General features: G+C 34.7%; 1 protein-coding gene across 1 annotated transcript in view; it reads right to left on the reverse strand.

Annotated features, from left to right (window-relative positions):
- The window catches only part of LOC145245621 (uncharacterized), a 128,984-nt gene extending 103,786 nt beyond the window's left edge, over positions 1–25,198 (reverse strand). Inside the window, exons 1-3 of the mRNA XM_080107188.1 lie at positions 24,911–25,198; positions 18,171–18,278; positions 8,920–9,027 (exon numbers count right to left, since the gene is read on the reverse strand). Coding sequence (XP_079963314.1) covers positions 8,920–9,027; positions 18,171–18,278; positions 24,911–24,974 — 280 coding nt within the window. The 5' untranslated portion in view covers positions 24,975–25,198. The remainder of the gene's footprint in view (positions 1–8,919; positions 9,028–18,170; positions 18,279–24,910) is intronic.
- Between the last annotated feature and the right edge of the window lie 1,290 nt (positions 25,199–26,488).

Below are 26,488 nucleotides of genomic sequence, written 5' to 3' on the forward strand. Positions count from 1 at the left end.
AAGTTCTTTATTTCTCAAACACTGAGTTAGTAAAGAAAGTGAGAACAGAATTTTTCTCTCCCCAATTAACCATTTTCATACGTTTTAGTTAATCTTTTATTTTGGTCTCTTTGTCTTATTGAATTCCAGGACAAGAATTTATCTAGTCTGGTGGAGTATCCAGCTTCGTGCTATTACCTGAGGTAACATCACTTGGAGAAGGTGCACCATTCCTCGTAAAAACTAATCTAGGTTAGCCATAGCGAGAAGATCTTATTTGGGCAGCAAATACTATGTGATTTTGAATATTTGGTCAGGGTTTACTTCTTTGGAAAAAGTATCCTCATGCCAGATTGTTCTGACAAACCCCTGTACAGAGAGACCTTAAACACTCGAGGACTGTGTCTAGTAGGCATTCAAGTTCTCTCATGAATGTATCGCAATGAATTTATCAAAGTCTGGATAAAATAGATAAAGAGAAAACATTTAGAAATTTTTCAAATTCAAAAAGAAATTATATCTACATTTAAAAGTACTCTCCACCACACCCGCATTGAAATTCTACTTTTGAGCGATATTTGTGAACCCACTAAAAATAAAATTATTTTAGAATTTAGGATGGAGAGTTAGTAGCCCATATAAATTTCGGGCAATTATTAAATAAATATCGATTGAAAATAGCTTGTTGTTCAAGAGTCTTTTTAAAAGCCCCCCCCCCAATATATTAAGAAGAAAATTTAAATGTGAAGGGTTCTTTAAAACCAAATAAAATTGATGTCTATAAGTTATGAACATGCTTTGTATTACTGTTTACATATTGAGTGTTTCTATTTACTTGCCCCCCCCTCCAAGAAAGTACAGTTAGACAAAAGTCGTTTTTAAATATGGGGAATATCCAGCTCCCAAAAGGGGCACTTTAACATTGCCTCGGTTATTTCTCCTTCATTGAACGAAACGAGGTAAAGTGTAGCATCAGAACAGATACTAAACTTTGTTAATGTTTCGGTTGATGTGACTTCGAACCAAAATTCTGTAGAGATTCTCGATTTCAACCGAATTTTTTTTTTCTTATTTTGCCTACCAATCTTCGAATATTTTCAACTATTTAACTATTTATGTAAGTAGCATGTTATACAGTAAATACGAACTGATACAATATAGCTTTGTTTTAAAATCAAAATAAATGTTTTGTTGTCTTATAATTTTTAATCAATTACAGAGCAAACATTTGAGAAAAAATATACGCGGACATTACCCAGGGGTTTATGTAATAATTTGAAAATTTACGGTAGAAACAAAAAAAAAAAAAAGAAATCAAAACAAAACAAATCTCTAATTAAATATGTATAAATTTTAAAAGAATCGGAATCGGAAATCGAATCGGAATCGGAAATTTTGAAAGGAATCGGTAATTGTATCAGAATCAGGAAAATTTTTGGAATCGTCCCATCACTAATATATATATATATATATATATATATATATATATATATATATATATATATATAAATATATATATATATATATATATATATATATATATATATAACTACTTAATTTACTCACATAAATTAATATACGAAAGTATAAATTTATTTATGCGTACACTTTAAGTATTTGTTCAAAAGTGCTCAATACGTAGGTAGAGCTAGTTAGTAATTTATAAAATATATATGGCGATTAAGCTACACTGAATATTATGCGTTTCATTCACTCTAGGACTCTTCAGGCTGAAGAGTCCTAGAGTAGATAAAACGCGGAATATTCAGTGTAGCTTAATCGCCATATATATTTTATAATTACTATATATATATATATATATATATATATATATATATATATATATATATATAAATGTAGAGTGCTTGAGGCATGGCTGATAAACAAAGATATAAGTGCATAAAAAGGCTATTAGCAATGTAGAATACCGATGTGTTGAAGTGATGTGACGTATAAAAAAAAAACAGACAAACGAACGAAGATTCAGAATCTTTGTACATCTATTTATTTTACAAAATCATTCATCTACCAAAAATAGTAAATATGGACATACTGTTTTATACAACCAAGATGGTAAATGTCTTTGATAATTTGGAGAAAATATTCCTCTTTTTACAAAAACAAAAAGAAAAGGCCAAAATAATGTCGTAAAAATCGACCAGGAATACGATATCAGGCCATTCCTGTTCCGGTTTTTACCACATTCTTATGGTATGTATATAACTCGCTTATTATTTGGCAAAACAATATATTCAATATCGAATATATCAACAGAAAAAAAAAAAAAAACATGAAGAAACTTTTAAAAAATTCTATCCAGTATGTTCTTTATTTGTAAAACCCGTTTTATTTGTTACTTATGTCTGAACGCTTTTAAAATGTCTATTGATCAGGACGTCATATAAAGTAAACCAGCCCCGCGTTGGTGTGTTATGTACGTATCATAAATCTACTTTGGCATGGTATTTACACTTTCTTAAGTCGACCAAAACAGAATGATGTTGCTTTGTTGAATGTAAATAGAAAGTTGAGCCACACTTTTAAATCTTACAGACATATATTTCTAATTACAATCGCTTCACGCCAGAGTTTATAAAACAATGTTTTTTTTTGCTATAAATATCATTTGGTAACAAGTGACGATTGAGGTGAGAGTGTGTGCGGATAGGACACTTTGTGTGCTTTTAGGCGACGCAAAAAATGTCTTCACTGTTCGGTCGTTCGACTCTTTCCTCGTTCTCTAGGGATGTGTATGTTTTTGTGTAAAGTCACCAACATTTTATGCACCATCAGCCACGTCATCATTTTGTGTCTACGTATTTTTTACGGAAGCCGCTAAGTTGCTTTAATTTGATCAGGGAAGCAGCGTTTTTGTTATGGTTTATGTTGGTTTTATTAATTAGAAGCCTTTACATATTTTTGAAAATAGGCGTCAAAATCATATTGATCGATCTAGAAATAAACATCTTTTAACAATTAATATGATTTCAAGTTGTAGTTAAATTTGCTTTTCTTTTTTTATAATTGCCAATAGTCATTTTTTTATATCATATGGCTATTTTTTTTTAAATTTAAAAATCTAACTAAAAAATCTATGTTTAAAACTTCATATCGCGGAATGTTAGAATTTTATTCTATATACATCTTTTAAAAATTAATTATTTTTTGGATTTGGTTTTTGTTGTAATTTAACTAATTATTAGTGAGAAAAAACGTTGTTTTTTAACATAATTATATTGAGTTTATGTCCATTTTTATTTACAACTTCAAGTAAATGTTGTAATGGTATATATATATATATATATATATATATATATATATATATATATATATATATATATATATAATTATTTAAACACTTCAGCTATATAAAATGTTGCAAGTTTTATGGACCTAAATTTATTTTGTTTAGTTTTTGTAACATGAAATATGGGGAGGTAGAACACCTAAAAATATTTCCCTTCATATATTTAACTAAACCTACTTTTATTAATTAAGTTAAATTAAAAATGAATGAGTATCGCAAAATTGATGAAAATCTTGATTTTTGCTAGATTTTTTTTTAAACTTGGGTATGTTTACGGCTTCAAAATGATCACTACATGGGAACGTTTTTTAAGGCGTCGATAATGTAATTATGATTTTAGTTTCACATCTTCATTATTTTCGTATGCTGTAAATTTTTTTTTAGAAACATTAGCAGTGTATTTGAAGCTTTTTCTTTTAAATGGTGCAAAAGTTAGGATGACAATATTAACTTAAATTACAGTTAAATGATGTTACATACAGGGGGCTAAATCTGTGGCGCGCATTAGAGGTATCTTCTGTCTATCTCACTGTATTGCTGTTATATCGATATTATTATTAATCGAGATGTTTATTGTTTTTTTTTTAAATTCCAATCCAGGTTAGAATGTGGAACGTCCGATATTTTTAGATCATTTTCCATGACCCCAAATCTTCGATCGGAACGTAGGATTGACGCCATCGCTCAGCAATCGGCGCTATCTTTGGCATTGAGTGTATGCACCATCTGGTATTTTACGACGTCGCCCGTCACAATAAGAGCAAGGAAAACACATTTAAAAAATTAGTTTCGAAAAAGAACCTGGAATCCTAACACCTAAAATTTACCTGATCATCCAAATAAAAGTACGCATGCAACACTTAAACCAATTATTTAAAGTTGCTGCAGACTCAATAATGAATTCCGGAAAAAATAAATTGGTTTGCATTAACATAAGTTAATGCAAACCAATTTATTTTTTCCGTAAATCACTAGCAAAATTTGAGTGACCGCAACACTAAAGAACATACAATAAAAAAATCATAGATTGGCGTAAAGATTTGTGTATTGAAAAATGTAGGAGACGTATGTAGATAAAAATCAATACCGTACGTCTCCTCGTAGATATCAGCTAAAGTGGCACACGAACGGTGCAGATACCTTTTCCGTTGTAGATATAAACTCAAAGTAGAAACCATACGGTGTATATATCGTTATGTGTTTTATCCTTGTAGATACCAAACCGGAGTAGCACCCATACATGTAGATATTTTTACTTGTAGATATCAAACCAAAGTAGCACCTCTACTGTGTAGGTATTATTTCCTTTCATATACTAAGCAAAAGTAGCACTCGTACAACGTAGAAATTTTGGTTGTAGATATCAAACTGAAGTAGCACCCGTACGGTGTATATATATATATATATATATATATATATATATATATATATATATATATATATATATATATATATATTACTTGTTTATGACAAACCGAAGCAGCATAATGTAAACCAAAATAGTTTTGTATATTTATTCAAATCATAAATCAATATGTGAAATTGGTTCATCAATAATTTTAAATGCGTTATTATGGTCGATAACATATTTTTTTTTACTTTAACTTTTCTCTTGTAGGCATGTAACGTAACACAAGTTTACACACGTGTTAACATGTAAATGCTGCAAGGAGACAACAGACAAGAAAAACATTCGACTCCTTTTTTCCAGTTTAATTACATATTTTATTCATGGGTACTTTTCTATCCGATCACGTTTAGCACGCGTCTTTTCCTGTCGCTCTCGGCCCACGCGTGTGTCATATGTCTATCTCTATTCTTCTCTCTCGCGTTCTTCTTTTTATAATCTTTTTCTTTGTCGTGACGTAATCTCGCACACGGCTCGATCATTTGTATGCAGCTATCATATGCGCGTTCGCCCTCTGTTACAGGTAGGCAAATGGCGTCCGATGTTGTCGCGATGGTAATTTCATTGGCATCATTGCACTGAAATATTTTTAATTAGGCGGACAAAGAAATTAGGGATTACTAGGGATTTGCATTTATTGCAAAATTGAGTGCAAATGTAACCACATTCAACTATGAATTTATCCTATAGTACTCATTCTAAGTCAAACGGCTATAATTTTCGCACCTTTTTAACAGGCTAAAAGGTCTACTTCGAGGCGCGTTTCAAAACAATGCCTCTTATTTTAATCCACCTGAATGATTAAGAGGGGACTTTAAATTGCATTTTTATGATGACTGAACCTATGCATTCATGACGTGAAAGTTTCATCTCTCTGTTGCAGATATTCACGGCATGTGACTCAAAGGAATCAACCCCTGTCATGGGCGTGCGTCAGAAACAGCGATATGCCATTGAATTCCTAGCAAAAGTATATGTAGAACAGTGATGACTATGTAGAAAAATAAATTCTGAAGCACAAATGTTGCTCGTTTTTATGGCACCACTCCTGTTTTTGTAGCTCTTCAACTTTTTTCAGTCAACAAGATAGGATGCTTTACTTTTGGAACGACCCTCGTTGTTTATTATTTTTGTTAAAAAATCTAATTATGTATTGAAAGGCGACATTAATAGAAAAATGCGAAAATTTGTTTTTATCGGTGCTGTAAGCAGCAATCTGTGTACCTATTTATAATGCCTCCCCACAGGACAGAGTTAGACACCAGGGTCGTTTTTTAACGTGGAGAAAAGGTACAAAAATAAAAATTGTCTCAGTCGTGAAGAATTTCTCCTCCACTGAAAGAGAACGAGAAATGGAAGTGCCGCATCTGAAGAACAGATGGTATTTATTTGCTCCCCCACCGAGCAAATTAGGCACAAGGCCGATTTTTAATGTGAGGAGTGAAGGGAGGGGGAAGGGGAAAGGGGGACCAGCTCCCGAGAGGTGGGAAATGGGAGCTGGTTAAAGGTCAGACATGTGGGGTTGCCCCCACATCTGGTCTTTGCTAGTCATAGCTAGTCATAGCTTGCAGTATCTGCCGGGACAGATTGTATTTATTTGCTCCCCCACCGAGCAAATAAGGCACAAGGCCGATTTTTAATGTGAGGAGTGAAGGGAGGGGGAAGGGAAAAAAGGGGACCAGCTCCCGAGAGGTGGGAAAGGGGAGCTGGTTAAAGGTCAGGCATGTGGGGTTGCCTCCACATTTGGTCTTAGCTAGTCCTAGCTAGTCCTAGCTAGTCATAGCTTGTAGTATATGCCGGAACAGATACTACATTTTGATCTTAGCCCGAAGGCCAAGTAGCAGCAACCTGTGTAGGTGCATAAAGTAGAAATTTTTTTTTTTTTTTAGGAAACGGGTGGAACGGAAATACATTGTTGCAAATAACACAATAGAAAGCAGAAAATAAAGATTATGTAGGTAGAGTCTAATATCGATTTGTCAGATGCATTGCTATTTAGGTCTGACTGCAAAAATAAGACCGACCCTATTTTATATATTAGATGACGCATGTTTTTGTTATCTATTTTTTGTTTTTTAATTGATGGAGTTCAACTTCGCAATTAAATCGCTTTGATCTTCATGTATCAATATGAATATATCAAGTCGGTACAAAACTATACATGACAATAACTATTTTTGCATTTCATAACTTGATTCCAACGAGTTTATAAATGCCTCATTTGTAAAATTCTTGAGGCTTTAGTGTGAAATATGAATCTAACGCATGTTCAATCTCATCTCGTGATGTGAAACGAAGACCATCTAAATGGTTTTGCAATCATCGAAATAAGTGATAATTCGAGGGAATTTAAACTGCTAAGCTTTCAATAAGGTCTATATATTTATAAAAGTGAAATTGTTTATTGTGTGTACATTTCCCTACCAAACTACTCTGCCAATTTTCAGTCTACAGACTCGAGATTTGACATAAGAGGTATTGAGATTTAGGAAAATCTTTTAAATCTGTTTTCAGCCAGAAATTTAGCTTTCAAGGGGTCAAAGTTTAATGATTTGACCTTTGAAAACTCTACGAAACTTCTCCGCCAATTTTGGATCTAAACACTTTAAATTTTAGAGGTAGGTTACTTGGACATGGATCAAACTTTTAATTTGATTTGAGCCCAAAACACAAAATGTTAAGGGATCAAAATTGGGGTCAAAGTTAAAAAAAAAAAAAATTACCTCTGCGGTCTCTACAAAATTACTCAACCAATTTTTGGTCTAAACATTTGAAATATACATAAAGTATGTTCAAACATAGTGCAAGCTTTTTAATCGGGTTTTGGTCGAAAATTTGGCTACCGAGGGGTCAAAGTTAAAAAGATTTAACCTTTGTGGTCTCTAGCAAACTATTCAACCAATTTTAGGTCCAAACATTTGAAATTTTACATAAAAGTATTCAGACATACAGCAAGCAATTTCTAGGCGAAAATTTGGCTGCCAAGAGGTTAAAGTTGAACGAGTTGATATATATATATTAGTCCTCGCGCGAAAGAGCAGGACACAAAATGTTTTAAATAATAATAATAATAATAATAATAATAATAATAATAATAGAATAACAATAACAAAGACTTTCGCTGGCGAGGACTACTATTGAGCGTAACCAGTTATACAGTCCTTTTGAAATTTTCATCTCTATTTTTCTCGTTATCTACTGAATATTTTTAATGAAACCTATATGAAATATGTTCCTTATTAAATTGTAAAGATTTTCTATTCTGAAAGAAGTGTAAAAAAATTTAATCTAAAAAAGTTATTTTAAAGTTTTTGTTAAAAAATTCAGATTTTCTCATTATTCAGACATGTATGACAAAGAGGGAGTTGCAAAAAAGAGATGTGGTTGGAGAAGAAATACAAACTGAAACAGAGAGAATATTCAGACCTGTAATAACACAAAGAGGGGGTTACAAAAATTAGTGTGGTGTGAGGAGAAATACAAACTAAAATAGAGAGTAGGAGAGTTTTTTATAAATACATGCAAAACCACATTCATTTTTTTTAATCCAAATTAATAAATTAAATAAAATATAATCTTAAAAAGATACTATACAAGTTAGAAAAGCATTTCAGCCAAGGCATGAAAATTGTTAAACAAAATGTTTTTACTATAGGCTTTAAAAATAAAGGTACAAGATTCAATTTGAAATTTATTTATCTTCAAAGTGCACTTTTATACATTTTACAAAGTAAGGTATTAAATTTTTATACCTTACTTTGTAAAATTTATAAAAGTGCACTTTGAAAATAAATAAATTTAAAATTGAATCTTGTACCTTTATTTTTAAAGCCTATAGTAAAACATTGTGCTTAACAATTTTCATACCTTGGATGAAATGCTTTTCTAACTTGTGTGTGTGTGTATATATATATATATATATATATATATATATATATATATATATATATATATATATATGCACATTAAGTTATGAACAGTACATAGGGCCCGAGCAAAGCCTGGCTGAACTGCTAGTAAGAAATAAAACAAAAACGGTATTTAAGCATTTAAAATTCCAATAAAGTATATCGACTCCTTCAATTGTACGCGAGGAAAACAACAGTAGAACGATACTACAATGAAACAATGAGCGATGAAACGCTTGCGTGCTTGTATTATTCAAGTTTCAAAAGCATAGAATAAATAGTAGTTAATCAGATAATTATGGTCAAGTAATACTCACGTTGGCATTTTACGCCATAGTAACCCTTCCGACAAAAGCATTTGTTTAGGATTCCAGATCGTCTACAGATGCCGCCATTCATACACCTGATATACCTGCAATCGGTATCTGAATGAAACGAACGAAGCATAAGCGTTGTTTTAATATTTAAAAGACATTCGTCAACGATTTTGGAACAAAGATTAAGCAGAATGAACCTTCCATGTTTTCTAGCGGGTTTATTTTGGCTGAGTATGGGGCAAGTTATTTGAAAGGGGTGTATCCTCTGACTGGAAAGATCCCGAAAAAGGGGGCGTAGAAGTGTTATTTCAATGAACAAGGGCAAACTAAACAAATAGAAAAACACTGGAACGAACAAGAACATGTTTTTCAATGGTTGATCTCTACTATTATATAAAAAGAGTTCGCTGTGCTGGATTTTATTAAATTTCACACAAATGTACTTTATCTGTCTGGCAATATTCTTAGATAGGTTTTGTATCCGAATGTTTTTGATAAGTATCGATAGTTTATAATCGAAAAAAAAAATCTGATGAAAGAAGAAACAGTCGATTTTTACCAAAGTTAACACCTTACACAGCCTAACATCACAAGTGCATTTGAGAAGTTTTATTACCACCCAATTAATAAGGCACTGCATATAAAATCATCTGTATTGTGAAAATTAAAAAGGAGTAAAATTATCTTAGAATATTCCAATATTGCTTACATAAGTTATGGGAAACGCTTTAGCCCACACATATATTGCACGGGATTGTAGTCACTTGATATACATGTATATGAATAACTTTTATGCACGTAAAACTATTTAATAGATATTTGAATAAAAAATATTCAAATGTTTAATAAATAAATAAAAATTAATAATATCTATTTCTATTTATTTATAAAATCGAGTTTTTGTCTTGCTCTAACATTGATGTTAAAAGCCAACCTTTTCTATTTAAAATTATTAAAGCGAATTTCATAATATACTCAATCATGTATATGCAAGCGACTTTATGAAGATGAACTAATTTGCATATTTTTTTAAAAGCAGCGTTTATTAATTAAATTATTCTTTTTATGCTTTTTTTATTAGATAACTAGCAATGGGTGCCCGGCGTTGCCCGGGTGTTTGGAGGTGTATGCTGAGCCAAAAACAACAACAAAAAAAAAACGGTAATTTTTTTAAACTTTGACCCCTATTATGACCCCCTTAATATTTATTGTTTTGGGCGCAAATCAAGTTATTAAGTTAGATCGATGTCCAAGGAACCAATATCTAAAATGTCAAACGTTTAGACCCAAAATTGTTGGAAAAGTTTGGTAGACTTCTCAAAGGTCAAATCGTTGAACTTTAACCCCTTAACAGCCAACTTCCTGGCCGAAACCCGATCACATCGATTTTCCCAAATCTCAGTACCCTGTATATCAAATTTTGAGTCTGTAGACTAAAAATTGACAGAGTTATTGCGTAGGGAAATGTACACAGACACACACACAGACACACAGACACATTCAGTTTTATAGATATATAGATGAGATGCATTTAACTTCTTCCCCGAATGTGCTGCTGCCATCGCACACAGAAATCACTTTTTCCATAACCACCAACGTAATAGATGCACTGAAACTAAAGCTGCTTTCAGAACCGCCAGTAACCATTGTAAAAGAGTAATAAAAAATGCAAGAGAATTATATGCGCAATCCATTAAGTCTAAAGTAGCTGAGCAGCAGGTTGAGGATCTTGAACAGAAACGTGTGCTCTATCCCAACCATTATCAATGGACCAGAGGTCATCTCGACAGCATCTGACAAGGCCAAACTATTTGCCAAAAACTTTGCGGCAAATTCTACCCTGTGTGACGAAGGCCATCAACTCCCCATATTCCCTCCTATAACAGACAACACGCTATGCAACATACAAATGTCTGTGCGTGAGGTCGCCAAGCTAATCAAGAACCTTGACTCCAGTAAAGCAACTCGTCCCGACGGTATTCCAATTATAGTGTTAAATAAATTACAACCAGAACTTGCCCCCATACTTTCCAAACTGTTTAAGTATTGCGTTAAGGAAAAGTGCTTTCCAACACCCTGGAAAACCTCATCAGTATGCCCTGTATTTAAGAATTCAGGTGATAAGTCATCCCCCTCTCAGTACAGACCAATAAGTCTCCTGTGTGTCATGAGTAAGTTACTGGAATCCACAATAAACAGAGAAGTAGTCAACCACCTCAGCAGAAATAACCTTCTCAGCGACATGCAATATGGTTTCCACTCTGCTAGATCTACAGGATTAGCGAATCTCTCGACAAAGGTTTCATTTCTAGGGTAATTGCTCTCGACATATCAAAGGCCTTCGATAAGGTTTGGCATAAAGGCCTACTACACAAGATTTCCAGCTACGGTATAACTGGAAATGTTTTCTCTATCATTAAATCATTTCTCTCTGATAGGCTCATAAGAGTAGTGGTTGATGGGCACAAATCAGAGGCCCACAGTATTAATGCTGGAGTCCCTCAGGGGTCCATACTGGGCCCAACTCTCTTCCTGATCTACATCAATGATCTCCCAAAACACATACTAAAATCTTTTGTTGACATCTATGCTGATGACACGACTATCTATGGCAACACATCAAAGGCCGTAAATGATGATGTTCTCTCTGATTCTCTCTCCTCTGATCTTGAGCGCGTGGTACAGTGGGGAAAGCTGGTTACCTTTAATGCATCTAAGACCAAGCTCCTATCTCTACATCATAAACGCTCTGATCCCCATCTGGCATCAATTGAAATGGATCTCTCGTCTAAGGGAGGCCCCAGGATTTGATAAGCTCCTGGGTTTGACCTTTACACCTGATCTTAAATGGAACACATACATCAAGTCTGTTGCCAAGGTCGCTGGGAAAATGGTGGGATCCTTCTACCGCTCCAGAAGATATCTCACTAATGATGCAATTCTCTATCTATATAAGAGCCAAGTACGTCCAAAGATGGAGTACTGCTGTCACATCTCGGCGGGGGCTGCAAAAAACAGCCTATCCTGCCTTGACAGAGTACAAAATAATTGGTGGGGGATGCCCTTTTCTCTACCCTGCAACCTCTTTCCCACAGAAGAGACGTAGCGAGCCTGTCATTGTTCTATCGTTATTTCCATGGCAGGTGCTCGTTTGAGCTCCATTCTCTGGTCCCCCCTCGCCAATCTTTCACAAAAAACACCCGACTAGCTGAAACCACTGTCAATAATTTTCCCCACTCCCTATCTGTGCCTAAATCAAAACGTAGATACCATGAACAAAGCTTCTTTCTTAGAACTGCACGCCTGTGGAACTCTGTTCCGCTTGCCTGTTTCCCTCCCGACTTCAACCTGGATGTCTTCAAGTCCAACACAAACAAATTCCTGATGAAACGCCCCCCCCAAGTAATGACACCTTACCAATTCTCCAATACTATTGCTACACTATCCCTTTGATTACTGTACACTCAATAACCCTTATCCCTGAGTGGCTATTAGGCCTTGATAAGTGGTGAACCCCATGTAAAAAAAAAAACTAAAAAAAAAACTATTACGCTTAATTCTATTTTTCCATATTTTCTGCATTCTGCACAATTGGGTAGAATTTAGGATGAAAACGTTCTAACACACAGACCAATTTGATATATGTGTGCGAAATTTCTCTGTCAAACTCCTTCATGAATATTTGGTCTACAGACTCGAAGCTTGAACAGATTATTTGAAGCTCAGGAACACATTCGATTTGGTGTTTAGCTACAAAGAGGTCAGAATAGAAAAATCAAAACAAAAAAAAAAAAACAACAGTTGATCTTGGCAGGAGTAAATCCACTAACTTTTGAGTATGCGTATATTTTTAGTTTGAACTCGTTTAACTTTTAGTCTTTATTTTATCCACCTAGCACAGACGTTAACGACAAAAGCTAAATCACTAAATAACTACTAAGGTTGGAGAGCTGAATGATTTGATTTCAAATGCAACTGATGGCACCAAAGTAATATTTTAACTTTTAAAATCATTACCATATATATTAAGTAAAATATAATAATTTATTACGAATTTGCTCTGTTATAATAAATTCGAAATCCACATCAATCAAAATATCATATTTAAGCGTATAAACTACTTCTATCAATTTTCAGTCTACAGACCCGAGATTTATCATAACAGGTATTGAGATTTGGGAAAGTCTTTTTAACCAGTTTTTGGCCAGAAATTTGGCTGTCAACCTTTGATTTGACCTTTGAAAATTCTACCAAACTTCTCCTCCAATTTTGGGTCTAAACATTTGAAATTTTAGATGTAGGTTACTTTGACATGGATCAATCTTTTTAATTTGATTTGAGCCCAAAATAATAAATGTTAAGGGGTCAAATTTAGGGTCAAAGTTTTTTAAAAAGTAACCTTTGCGGTCTCTACCAAATTACTCAGCCAATTTTTGGTCTAAACATTTGAAATTTTACATAAAGTGTATTCAGACATAGAGCAAGCTTTTTAATCAGTTTTGGGGCGGAAATTTGGCTGCTAAGAGGTCAAAGTTAAAAAAGTTGACCTTTGTAGACTCTACCGAACTCCTCCACCAATTTCGGGTCTAAACACTTGAAATTTTAGATGTAAGTTACTTGGTCATGAGTCAAACTTTTTAATATATATACACATATGCACATAAAGTTATGGACAGTACATAGGGCCCGAGCAAAGTCGGGGTGAACTGCTAGTACAATATAAAATATAAGAATGCCATGAGAAATACAGCAAGGTGTACGTGAATTATTCATCGTTGAAATGGATTAGAACATTAATACAGTTACATAATATAGTTGGTGTTTAAACAATACTCACATTGGCATCTTAGTCCAGATCCTGGATATGACCTTAAACTATATCCAGTGGTGAGGCCCCAGTTTGTGGGGGAGTGTGGAGCCACCCTTTAATTGCTATTGCTCCCAGGTGCACTCTGACCCAGAGTTGTAATACCTGTTAGGGTCCCAACTATGGGTTAAATAGAAACTGACTTGAAAATAACAAATATATTCTCTTAAAAAATTTTTCTTCAAAATCTTGGGATTCGGCATTAAATAAACTGGAAAGGGTTGATATGCCGTAAAACAAAAACAACCAACCAACCAACCATCTTAGTCCAGTGTAACCATCTATGAATCCTTCCAAATCGTCTACAAGTGCCTCCATTTATACAAGGAATCCTACTACAATCAGCAACTGAATAATAATAATAATAATAATAATAATAATAATAATAATAATAATAATAATAATAATATAAATAATTATATAAATAAATAAATTAATTAATTAATTAAAAAAAACGAAACACAAGAATTGTTTTAATATTTAAAAGAGATTCTTTAATCAATATTGCAATGAATAAGGAAAGCCTAAATACTGAATGCGGAGAATAAGAAAAGGTGTTCTTGATATATTGTCACTATTGAATAAAGACCTTGCGCCACCATTGTTGGAACTGGGCAATATCTGATCATCTCCTTGAACCCAAACCTTATGATGGAACATGAATATCAAGAAACAAGAGCCAGCAGAACAACCTCCATCACGAAGCTGGCCAAACATTTTGACGAGCCTGTCTTATGCATATGACAGCACATAAAACAAGCCTGCTACGGAATAGCCCAAAAGAGTCACCCAAAAATACACCAGGACCTTCCATTATAAAATAAAATAAAAACTCGAAGAATGGACTAGCTAACAACTTGCAAGTACTTTTTTTTTGTTCATTTTCTTTCTTTGAAGATTGTAATGCTGAGTATGGGGCAGCCGACATTTTCCTGCTTTCTACTGAAACCAACCGAGAGCTCTTTTTAATATCCTCGCTGTTCCCTTATGTGCAATTGTCTGGATTTCTCTTGCACTTGGTTCACCAGGAATATTAGTTAGGTAGGACTTTAGGTTCTTTTTCATAGGCCCTGTGGCACCTATAATAACTGGTATGATTGATATCTCCCTAAGATTCCAGTTTCTTTTCATATCATACATGAGACCTTGATATTTGCTCTGTTTCTCTCTTTCAGCTCTGTTCAGACCTCCATCATTAGGAACACTCACTTCAACCAAGGTTGCCACTCTTTCGGACTTACTCCATACAACTATGTCAGGCTTCACAGCAGCATTTTCAAGGAATGTGGCTGTAGAGATTACGTGGTCGTAATGTATAGTATATAAGTAATTCCCAACAGTTCTTTCAGGTTGATGTTCCCAGGACTTGCTGCTATACTGGATGTTTAATTTTTTACAGATGGTACTTACATACTCCATCGTGTCTCACTGTGTAGTAGCCGTCACTCAATGAACTGATACATGAATATATAAATCATGGAGGCTAAAAAGAGGACTGTTCCATTAATATCAGAAGTTGACAATGACTATCCAATATCAAAGCTTAATGAGCAATGCTCTTAAGAAGATGAGTGCTCTTAGCAATGACAACACGTGCAGATTCTGCTGCACAGAGGTAGAGAGTGGGATCTATTTGACATCTAGCTCTAAGGTTATACTATACATATTGTATTGTCGCTAGGATCAACATATGTTGTATTCTTGGGTTTGTGTGTGTACGTGTCATTATTACTAATGTCTATAGTGGCCCTTTACTATCTGAACCCAAGTTCTATTTGTGACCTATTTGAGTTCTTACTAATGTCATGATCGTCTAAATGTTCATATGCGGGTGTGTGTGTGTGTGTGTGTGTGTGTGTGTGTGTGTGTGTGTGTGTGCGCGCGCGTGTCATATATGTATTTACCTTATTTTCACTGTGTCGTTGATCTTGGTCCATCTGTAAAATCATCTTGTTCTTGGAGAGAAGCTGGAACCTGTTTGAACGAATGCATTTCACTCCAAAAACGATGGTTGGTTTTATATTAGTTTTTATTTCAATTTCCAGGTATCGAATGCAGATGAATGGAAAATTGAGTTTCATTTGCTTGTGGTTAATTCTAATAGTCTCCATTTTTGAGACACGTCATCTCCCTCCCAAGGGTGGGGGACACAACCGTTAACCCGTCCGCTCTTCTCTACGTCCAAATTCCAACTTCACGCTAATGTCCAGTTAACCTGATCACGTGAGAACCACGTCCTTCCGGGTCAGCTATTTTTAGAGCTACCGGTGAGACTTGTCCATTTTATAGCTCAATAATGTTTTGACAACTTTTATTAAAACGTCTTCATATCTCATCCTTTGTTTATCTAGCCAGTTAGATAGACAAATCGAGATAGATAGACAAATGGATATATCGATAAAAAGATAGATGAACAACGAATAATTTCTTGTGTTCCACCCACTACATAACATAGAATGCGGCACAATAGACTTTGTATAGATTTCTGGATTAATTAAGGAGCACACTTTCACAATCGATTCCTATTGTTCCATGTATAAATCTTAATGATGATCTGAAATCTTTAAATTCTCATATTTGTGGAAATACCTCAAAACTGTAACATTATCTACAGACATGTGTTTGCATCGCAATACTGACCCAGTTTGCTTCCCAACTTATGAAAAAAAGGATGGCAAGATTGTTGTTATTGCTATAAATATTGAGAGACAACTCATGCGAATGTGTTGCTGATTGCCGTTTAAGTGGAGCTTCAGAAACGGAAATTTGCAAATTTTAAAAACAAATAATATATTAGATTCAAAAACAAGTTATAAGTACTTAACTGACATGAGAATAATCTCTGCATGAAACACAATTCTTTAATCAAAGAATCCTATATTATATTTTTCATGAGTTTATATGTGTGTATGTGGCTATGTATTTTTACAAAGTAAAAACGTTCAATGCAGAGTTGTGAAGTATTAGGGATTAAAAGAGATTAATTACCACAATGCCACCTTCTCATAAACTACTGGACCTATCTGGCTTAAATTTTGTATGGACTTTTACTATGATAAGTGTTTAACGAACTAGGTATTGTGAAATCCGTTCGATGCACAGTTAAGCATTGTTAGGGATTAGTCACCTCAACACTACATTTACTTTAGAAGTTTTCTCGGAAACAACTAGACCAATCTGGCTAAAATTTTGTATCGACCTTTTCTATAATAAGCTGCAGCGAATTAACTATTATGATATCTGCTCGAAGCATAGTAAGAGATTAATGGGGATTAGTTACAATGAACGCAAATTAAACCATATTTAGCAATCAATTTGGCATAAAGTACTCATTCTAAATCAACTCTCTATAACTTTTGCCCGTTTTTTAGCAAGTAAAGAGTTTAATCTATATTATAAAAATGAACATGCAGGTGTCTAGCTCGTTTCAATAATCACCTATGTAAACTTAATTTTATGTACGGAAATGAAGAGGCGTAATTTTAATAGTAATTAATAATCATTATTTTTATTATTAAGGAACGAACAAATAATCATTTATGAAAATTTCATTGCTAAGAGAAAAGAAGCAAGGGCTAATCTTTATAATAACTGATAATAATACAAACGAAAGTAATTCTTTTATTTTTAAAAACTTTTTTACTCTTATTCGCCTCAAACAAGGCATAGTGCCAATGGACTTAAGGGGCTACTATTTGGGACCATGTCTGCAGGGACACTACATAGAGAGTTGAGCAGTCTGTTCAAATTACATTTAAGCTTCTGTATGTCAGTACAATCAGGGAAACAGGAAACCGAGAGAGAATTTTAAAGTAGAGCAGTTCAGGGAGAGAAACTTAAGAGTAGAAGGCCTTCCGGCATCTAGAGATCTCTATAGTGTAAAGGTAGGATTTTACTGCGTGTCAGGATAGTCAGGGTTATTTATGTCGAGGGGGGCACAAATGTTACGAGTTCGTCGGACCACATCTCATTGAAGTACTTTTAAGTAGGCACAGGTATGCAACATTGCGGCGATAGGACAGGAGTTTGAGTTTGTTTGACAGTGCAGGGCCTGTTAGGTTGGAGACTCTTTTGTGGACCCTGTCTAAGATCGAGGGACTAATGGTAGATGCACCAGCCCAGTTGTGGTAACAATACTCCATGCATGGGCAGATGATGGCTTTGTAGTGATATATGATACTCTAAGGTGTTAGTAGTTTTCTAGCAGGGTAGAGAGAACAAACCTTCTTTGGCAATGTCTTCAATGTATTGCAATTAATGTTGCATGTGAATGCTAAGCTGAGGAGGTTAAACAAAGAGCTTCAGATAGGATATTTTTAGTTATGACAATTAATAGTTGAGAAGATTTAGTCTTGGCACCACCGAGTGTTCACACAATACTCACGTTCGCATCTTCGTCCAATGTAACCTCGCAGACAAATGCATCTGTATATGCTTCCATATTTTCGACAAACACCACCATTGAGACATCTGCGAATCCTGCAATCAGCAACTGAATAAAAAAAAAAAAGAATCATAAACGTTGCTTTAATACTTTTTTTTTTTACACCACTTATCGAGGCCCGGAGGGCACTCAAGGGTAATGGTTAATGAGTCGTAGTAATTGTTAGTAGTGGAAATTTGGTAAATTGGATTACTTAAGAGGATGGCTTATCAAGAATTTGTTCACGCTGGACTTGACAGCACCCATTATTAAAAGAGATTCCTTAATCAATATATTGTAATGTGGATCCTAATTTGGATAGTTATAGATGATGGATCAATCTTTATTATATGTCAAGAACCATGCTGACAATCTGTATCTATTATATGAAATTCAGTTTGTGTGTGCAAGTCCCTTCCTCATAGGTTGCGAAACGACTGAGCCTATCTTTTGCAAATTTCACACAAAGGTAATCTGTATGTCCGGCAGTGCTCTTAGATATGTTTTGTACAGAAATTCATTTAAAAAGCATCGAAAATCGAAAACAATCCGATCTTAAAAATTGTCTTTTCTCTCTTATAGATAAAAAGAATAACTTTTAGAGCGGAATATTTTACGTTACACCGGCCAAGCGAAATAATAGCATCTCAGCAAATCATTTCTTCTAAAAAATGGATCTATTGTCATCTGGAGATATAGCTCAGTGGTAGAGCATTCGCCTACAGATCAAATGATCCCCTGGTGTACGTCATCATTTTATTTTAATTTTTTCTTATTGATGATTTCAATTTTCAATAAAAGAAAAGATGCCATTTAAAACCGCCGCAAATCATTTCTTTGTCTGTTTATTTTAAAACTAAACACTAATCAGAAGTGATTTTTCCAGGGCATTCACCATTAAGCCAAAATATCAGCTGACGTGATATTGTAAACAAACCCAGACAGAATTTGATGAATAAGATTATCATTATGACCTTTTATTTATTTATTTTTTGTGAATTACTTCACCGGGCAAATCATTCCTCGTAATATATAATAATCAATAGAGGATTGATTATATAAAAATACATACGCAATCTGCATCAATTAAAATATCATGTTCAAGCGTATTGTACGACCGGCAATGCTGAGAGTCCAGCTAGTTTATGATAAGCTTATAAAACTGAGAAGAAAGAAAATGGATAAAATGCATTAGTTGGAAAATGGAAGAATGATAGCGAATAGAACCGACACTATTTATAAAGTGTTAAATACACCAATGCGGTTCTGTAATTAATTGTTTACCTGCTTTGTTTTACGACATATCAAATCTTTCCGGGTTATTTAATGCCGAACCCGATAATTTTGGAGGAAAATGTTTTATACTTAAAGTTCTTTGTGGTTACTTTGGTCATGCTGTTTTACGACATAGCAACCCTTTTTATGTTCAATTATTTTGGCAAAAAGTTTTTATGCTGCAACTTCTTTATATCTTCAAATATTTGTTCATGGAGCTTAGTTTGGTTGTTTTATAGAGGGAAATTGTTACTTTTTGACTTTGCAGAAGATGATTGAGTTTTACAAAAGGAAAAGCAAAAAACAAAAAAAACAAAAACAAAACAAAAAACAAAACAAAAAACAAAACCGAAAAAAAAACAATGACATCAACTTTTGGTGCATTTTAAGTCAGGAAGTCAATATCTTCAGATAGCCTCATCTAATAGCATCAATCGTGTTCTTGATAAAAGATTGAGAAAAAAAAGAAAAGCAAAATTAAAACGGGACAAACAAACACACACACACACACATATATATTTATATAATTTTACAATATGGAAGTTAGTTAAAGTAATTAACTGTTCATGTTAGAAAATCTTCTGATCTCGTATTTACTAGAGAATGTTGGATTGTGTAAGAAGGCACGAAAATTCGAATTGTGTACGTCTGTATGTTTGTCACCATTAATATGCATGTGTGAGTAATAGACATGGTGGCATTGTGTATGTATGGGCTTACCTTTGTTTCGTTAATGTGCCAATATGTGACAACTTGTGTGTATGCGTGTGATTGAGTAACAAGTTGTTTGAATACGTGAGTCGTTTGTTAGCATATGAGAATGCGTGTGCGTGAGATCAGGGAATACTGTGGGGGAGTTTGCGTATTCATTTCACTTCTCCTGGGAAAAAAGTCTTGTAAAAAGAAGTGTAAGGTCGTACTGCATTCTGGGCTTCTTTCGATCTTATTTTGATTGGATCTATCTTCTTGTCCTTTTTGTTTTTTCTTTCATTTCGATTTAGAATTACGCATCGACTCACTAACTATCATTTTAAACGAGCAGATATTGTTTTCAGTCGTCCAAAATGCTGAGTTTGACAACTAAATATGAAATCCTTACTTTCTTGAACGATGAAAAGGAAAGAGTAGCTAAACGAACGGAGAAAGAAAATGGACAATAGAATAAATATGAAAATGTACAAAATATCAGAAAAGGTTTTCAATTTGATTGAAAATGCAATAAGAAGATGGAGACTTCAATTAACTGCTAATGATTAACAAATAATTGAGATTAAAATGCAAAGCGATATCTTCCAAGGGAATTCCCTATCACCACTACTGTTCATCACTGCCATCATGCCCCTTAACAATATACTAAGAAAGTGCCAAATCGGATAAAAATTCACTAATAAAGATGAAATAATGAACCACCTAATGTACATGGACGATCGGAAACTTTTTTCAAGGACCAAAAAGGAACTATAGATGTTAATGAACACAACCAAAATCCTCAGCCAGGATATTCGAATGGAACTTGGTATAGAAAAGTGTGCACTGCTAGTTATGAGAAGGGATAAACTGTAGGCAACGGAAGGTATGGAACTACCCAACCAAGCGGAGATGAGGACACTAGTTGAACATAGCACCTGCAAATATTTGGGAATTCTGGAAGCAGATATAATCAAAGCAACAGAAATGAAAGAGAAAATTAGTAAGAAATACTCCAGAAGAAAAAGAAAATTCTAAGAAACTAAACTATATAGTTGAAACTTAATAAAAGGTATAACACATGGACACTGTCACTAGTAAGATATTCCGGACCGTTTATTGGTTGGTAAGAAGAATTAAAGCATTTTGACCAGAAGATCAGAAAACTTATGACGATGCACAATACACTACACACAAAGGATGATACCGACCAACTCTATGAGAAAAGGAAAGGCGGAGGAAGAAGACTGGTTAGTATAGAAGACAGTGTGAAGCACACACAAAATTAGAAAATTAGATAATGCAGAATATAGAAAGGATAATCATTGCAGCAAGCGACACAGACACATGAACAGGATAGAAAACAGAGAGACAGGAGATAAGACGAGAAAAGAAATATGGGAAGAGAAATAGCGACACGGTCGATTTATAAAGATGACAAAAGATGAAACTAACGAACACATTTGGATAAGGAAACTTAAGCAGAGAAACTGAACCTCTAATAATAACGACACGATAACGCGATTAAAACTACATAGAAGCAAATATCGACAATACACAAGAAAACAGCGAATGCAGACTCTGTTGACAAAGAGAAGAAGTGCTAAACCACATAAGCGAATGCAGCAAACTAGTCGCAAAAGAATACAAGAGTAGATACGATCAAATGAGGAAGGTAGTGCACTGGAATTATGCAAATAATTGCATCCTAAACACGCAGACAAATGGTACAAGCACAAACCAACAGCAGTGCTTGAAAACGGAAGTCACAAAATTCTATGGGACGTGGATGTCTCAACAGATAAACACAAACAGACAGCAGTTCTGGAAAATAAATATCACAAGATCTTATGGGATAAGGATATACAACCCATCCAAGCAAGAAGACCGAATATCATAATAGTTAACAAGAAGAGAAAAATCCTGCCAGATTGCCGTTCCAACAGACCACAAAGTGAAGATGAAGGACACGGAGAAGCGGAGCAAATACACGGAACTGGCCAGAGAGTTTAAAGGGATCTCGAAAATGAAGAATGTTAAGAGAACACCACCAAGTATAGGGGCGCTAGGGAAGATACCAAAAAAGCTGGGAGATTGGAATCAGAGGAATGACTGAGAAGATACAACGGATAAGAATAATAAAAACTGCAAAAATATAAGGAAAACACTTGAATTATACACACGAATTACAGACACAAATTGGACACACTGAAACAACTACAGATGTAAAAGGCAAAGGAACATCACATGGAATAAACAGTATAACTGGAAGATACACCCCCTCCACTTTTTTGTGTGTGTCACCATAAACTGGCACCAAATAAATGAGGGTCAAAGAGGATGGAAAGATCGAGGAGCGAAAGTACTAACCAAACCTATGCTGGATGAATGCAAAGAGGACTGAAACCTTGGGGAGGCTTACTGCCACCTAAATTTCAGTGAAGATTAATGGTCGTTGCTAACGAAAAATCGATGGTAAGCGGCTGTGCGATAATGCAAATTCTTATGCAACAGTTATCAAAAGGGGTGGAGAGTACTGGAAATCTGGGGAGACTTGCTGTGACTCAGACTCCAGAGAACACAGTTGTTCTCAAAGAGAAATCTTTGATGATGGCTTGTGTAACTACTTTTAAACAACAACAATAATGATATCAATAATAATAATAATAATAATAATAATAATAATAATAATAATAATAATAATAATAATAATAATAATATGAAAGAGAGAATTAGAAAGAAATACCTCAGGAGAACAAAAAAAACTTCTAGAAACTAAATTATATAGCAGAAACCTAATACAATATATAAATAGATGGGCAGTATTTGTAATAAGATACTCAGGACCTAGGATGGACCAAAGAAGAACTGAGACACCTCAATCAGAACACCAGAAAACTCATGACCATGCACAATGCACTACACCCAAATGACGATGTTGACCGACTCTACGTGAAAAGAAAAGAAGGCAGAAGAGGACTAGTTTGTATAGAAGACTGTGTGCGTGACAAAAAAAAAAAAAAAAGAATTTGAAAAATACACAATGCAGAACACGGAAAGAATAATCATGGCAGCGACAAACACTGAAAAATAGACACAACAGAAAACAGAGATAAAGGATAAGACGAGAAAAGAAAAATGGGAAGAATAACAACTACATGGAAAATTCCTAAGGATGAAAAAGAGAATAACAAAAATACTTGGACATGGATGCAAAAAGGACACATATGCCGAGAAACTGAATCCCTAATAACCACAGCACAAGATAACTCGATAAAAACAAACCATATCAAAGCAAAGATCGATAAAACACAAGAAACGAAACGATAAACCATATAGTAAGTGAATGCAGCAAACTGGCTCAAAAGGAATACAAGAACAGACACGACCAAGAGGGAAGGGCAGTACACTGGGAATTATACGAACAACTGCATCTCTAACGCACAAACATGTGGTACAAACATAAGCTGGCAACAGCACTTGAAAATGAGAATTACAAATTCCTTAGCGACATGGACATACAAACTGATAAACCCATCCAAGCAAGAAGACCGGGTGTCGTAATAATTAACAAGAAAAAAAAACCCTGTCAAATCATAGACTTTGCTGTTCCATCTGACCATAGAGTGAATATCAAATAAAAGGAGAAACGGAGCAAATACACAGCACTAGCCAGAGAGCTGAAAGGGATCTGGAAGATGAAGAAAATCAAAATGATACCTATAATAGTAGGAGCACTAGGAACCATCCCGAAAAACGCTGAAAAAAGAATAAGAGAAATCGAAATCAGAGGAACGACTGGGAAAATACAACAAACAACAATAATGAAAACAGCTGAAATATTAAGGAAAACCCTTGAATGTGGAGACTAACACATACGAACCACAAGCACAGACCAGACAAACTGTTGCAGAGACAAAACATGTAGCGCTACATGGAACCAAGAACATTGAAGCTGCATACATATAAGTTCTCTAACCCCCCCCCATCCCCCCATTACCATATTACTGGCCCCGCCCTCCAAAAAAAAAAGAGTGAGACCGAATAGCTAAGTAGTCAAGGAGGAAGAGAAGACCGAAGAGTGAGCACTGACCAGACCTTCACTGTAAAAGTGCGGAGAGAACTGAGACGTTGAGGAGGCTTATTGCCACTCAAATTCCAGTAAAGATCAATGGCCGCTGCCAACGAGAAATCAATGGCAAGCAGCTGTTGCAATAATGCAAATTTATTTGCAAATGTTATCGAAAGAGGTGGAAAGTACTGGAAAATCTGGGGAGACTTGTTGTCAATCAGCTTCCAGGGAACACCACAAACTGTATTCAATGAGATCTTTGATGACCTGTGTGAAAGCTCCTTGTGAGCCAATAATAATAACGGAGTCAAAAAGCAATAAAAACTCATTTTAGGCAAAAACGACAGAAAAATACCCAGGTGATAATTTACTAAGGCTTTGATAATGCAAAAATGGCAAATGTGATTGACTAATTTAATAATTGTTGTGTGAAGGTAAATTGTATAAATATACTATTAATTTGACTACAAATTTGGACGTTCTTTTTACTGAATATTAACAAAGAATAAAACAAGGCGCTTAAAGGATCACTAGAATGGTTAAAAACAGAGACTACATAAAAGTGTTCATTTGTTAATCTAAGGCAAAAATAGTCAACAAATAATACGTATAACGGCACGTAAACGTTACAAAAACCAAACATATACCCAATTGATAATTTACTTACTTTGAGATAAAGTTGACGTAGCAGATGCGCATAAGAGCAATACAACAGGCCATACTATCTTCATCTTCGTTAGTTAAAGGTGACTTTTGAACTGATTCATCTGCAGTTGGTCTTCGTTTAAATACCTTACGTTGACCACTGTACATTTCGTCTTTATTCCCCGCTTCGATTTTTTTTAGAGATAGACTAGACTGACTTGTGCGTTGTTAGAATAATTAATTTTGGATGCTTTTTGAAATTGAAAGTTCCTCAAAGTTCAAACTCGAATGTTGCTTGCATAATTTAGTGGATTGTTTACAATTTCGTATTCTTAAAACTCATCTTGTTCCACATGATTTTGTGTATATCGTTTTAATTATTATTAAGCTTTCACTCAATTCAAATGACAGACATTTTTCTAAGTATTTGTAAGAAAGGTCAAGCATTTTAATTCAAACATTTGACATTTTTAAAGCAGGACAGATGTTAAATTAAAGTAAAAAAAAAAAAATGAAGGCAGGTAAGAAACGCGTATCTGTAAACATGCTGTCCTTTATTAGTTCTGTAAATAAACCCGCATTGCCCAGGAGAAACTATTTGCATGTATGGGGCAATTTAATTTAGTTGTCAGTGAATTTGTTCCCGAAAATTTAAACATTAAACCTTCGAGTGTCTGTTTTCTTAGTAAGAATAAATAAAATCTTTGAATGTTTAAGAATTAATCTGAAAATTTGGCGACATGTCAATATCAATTCATTAAAAAGAGAAAAAAAAAGAATGTTTAGCTTACATCTGGTTTCCTTCAATAATTGCAAGAAACCTTCTCTGCACCAACAGCAATGGCCAGTGACTCCCTTTCTGAGAGTACATCTTTCAAACCGTTTGGCCTAACGTTCACAGAAAACATGAGTTGGAACAATTATATTGAAAACATTGCCAGGGCCACTGCGAAAAAGGTAGGCTGTCTCTACCATGCTAGAAACTACTGACACCTGAAAGTATCCTGTACCTCTATAAGGCCACCATTCGCCCATGTATGGAGTATTGTTGTCACATTTGGGCTGGTGCATCTGCTGCTAGTCTCTCGCTCCTAGACAAGGTTCAAAAGAGAGTCGCAAATCTGATAGGCCCTGAACTGGCATCTAAGCTTCAGCCTCTGTCCCATCGACGAAATGTTGCATCCCTCTGCCTGTTCTACAAGTATTTTAATGGTGAATGCTCTGACGAACTGCAGACACTTGTGCCCCCACGACATAGACACCCTCGACAAACCCGACAGGCAGCTAAATCCCACCCCCACACAGTAGAGATCCCTAGATGTAAAAGATCTTTCTACTCCAGTAGTTTCTTCCCCAGAACCGCTAGACTCTGGAATTCCATTCCAGGTCCCTGCTTCCCTAACTGTACTGACATGCAGAAGTTCAAGTGTAACGTGAACCGATATGTTGCTGCTCAAATCCCAACATAGTGCCCCAGTAGTTGCTGCCTCTGATAGTAGCCCCTACACCAAAGTGCCAATGTGCCTTGTTTGGAGTGAAAATGTAATAAAAAAAAAAAAAATTAAAAAAAAAAATCGATTTTAGAATGGTTAAACATTAA

This window comes from Euprymna scolopes, chromosome 23 (assembly GCF_053919585.1).
Source record: "Euprymna scolopes isolate OS-2025 chromosome 23, ASM5391958v1, whole genome shotgun sequence".
In the NCBI taxonomy this organism is placed as follows: domain Eukaryota; kingdom Metazoa; phylum Mollusca; class Cephalopoda; order Sepiida; family Sepiolidae; genus Euprymna; species Euprymna scolopes.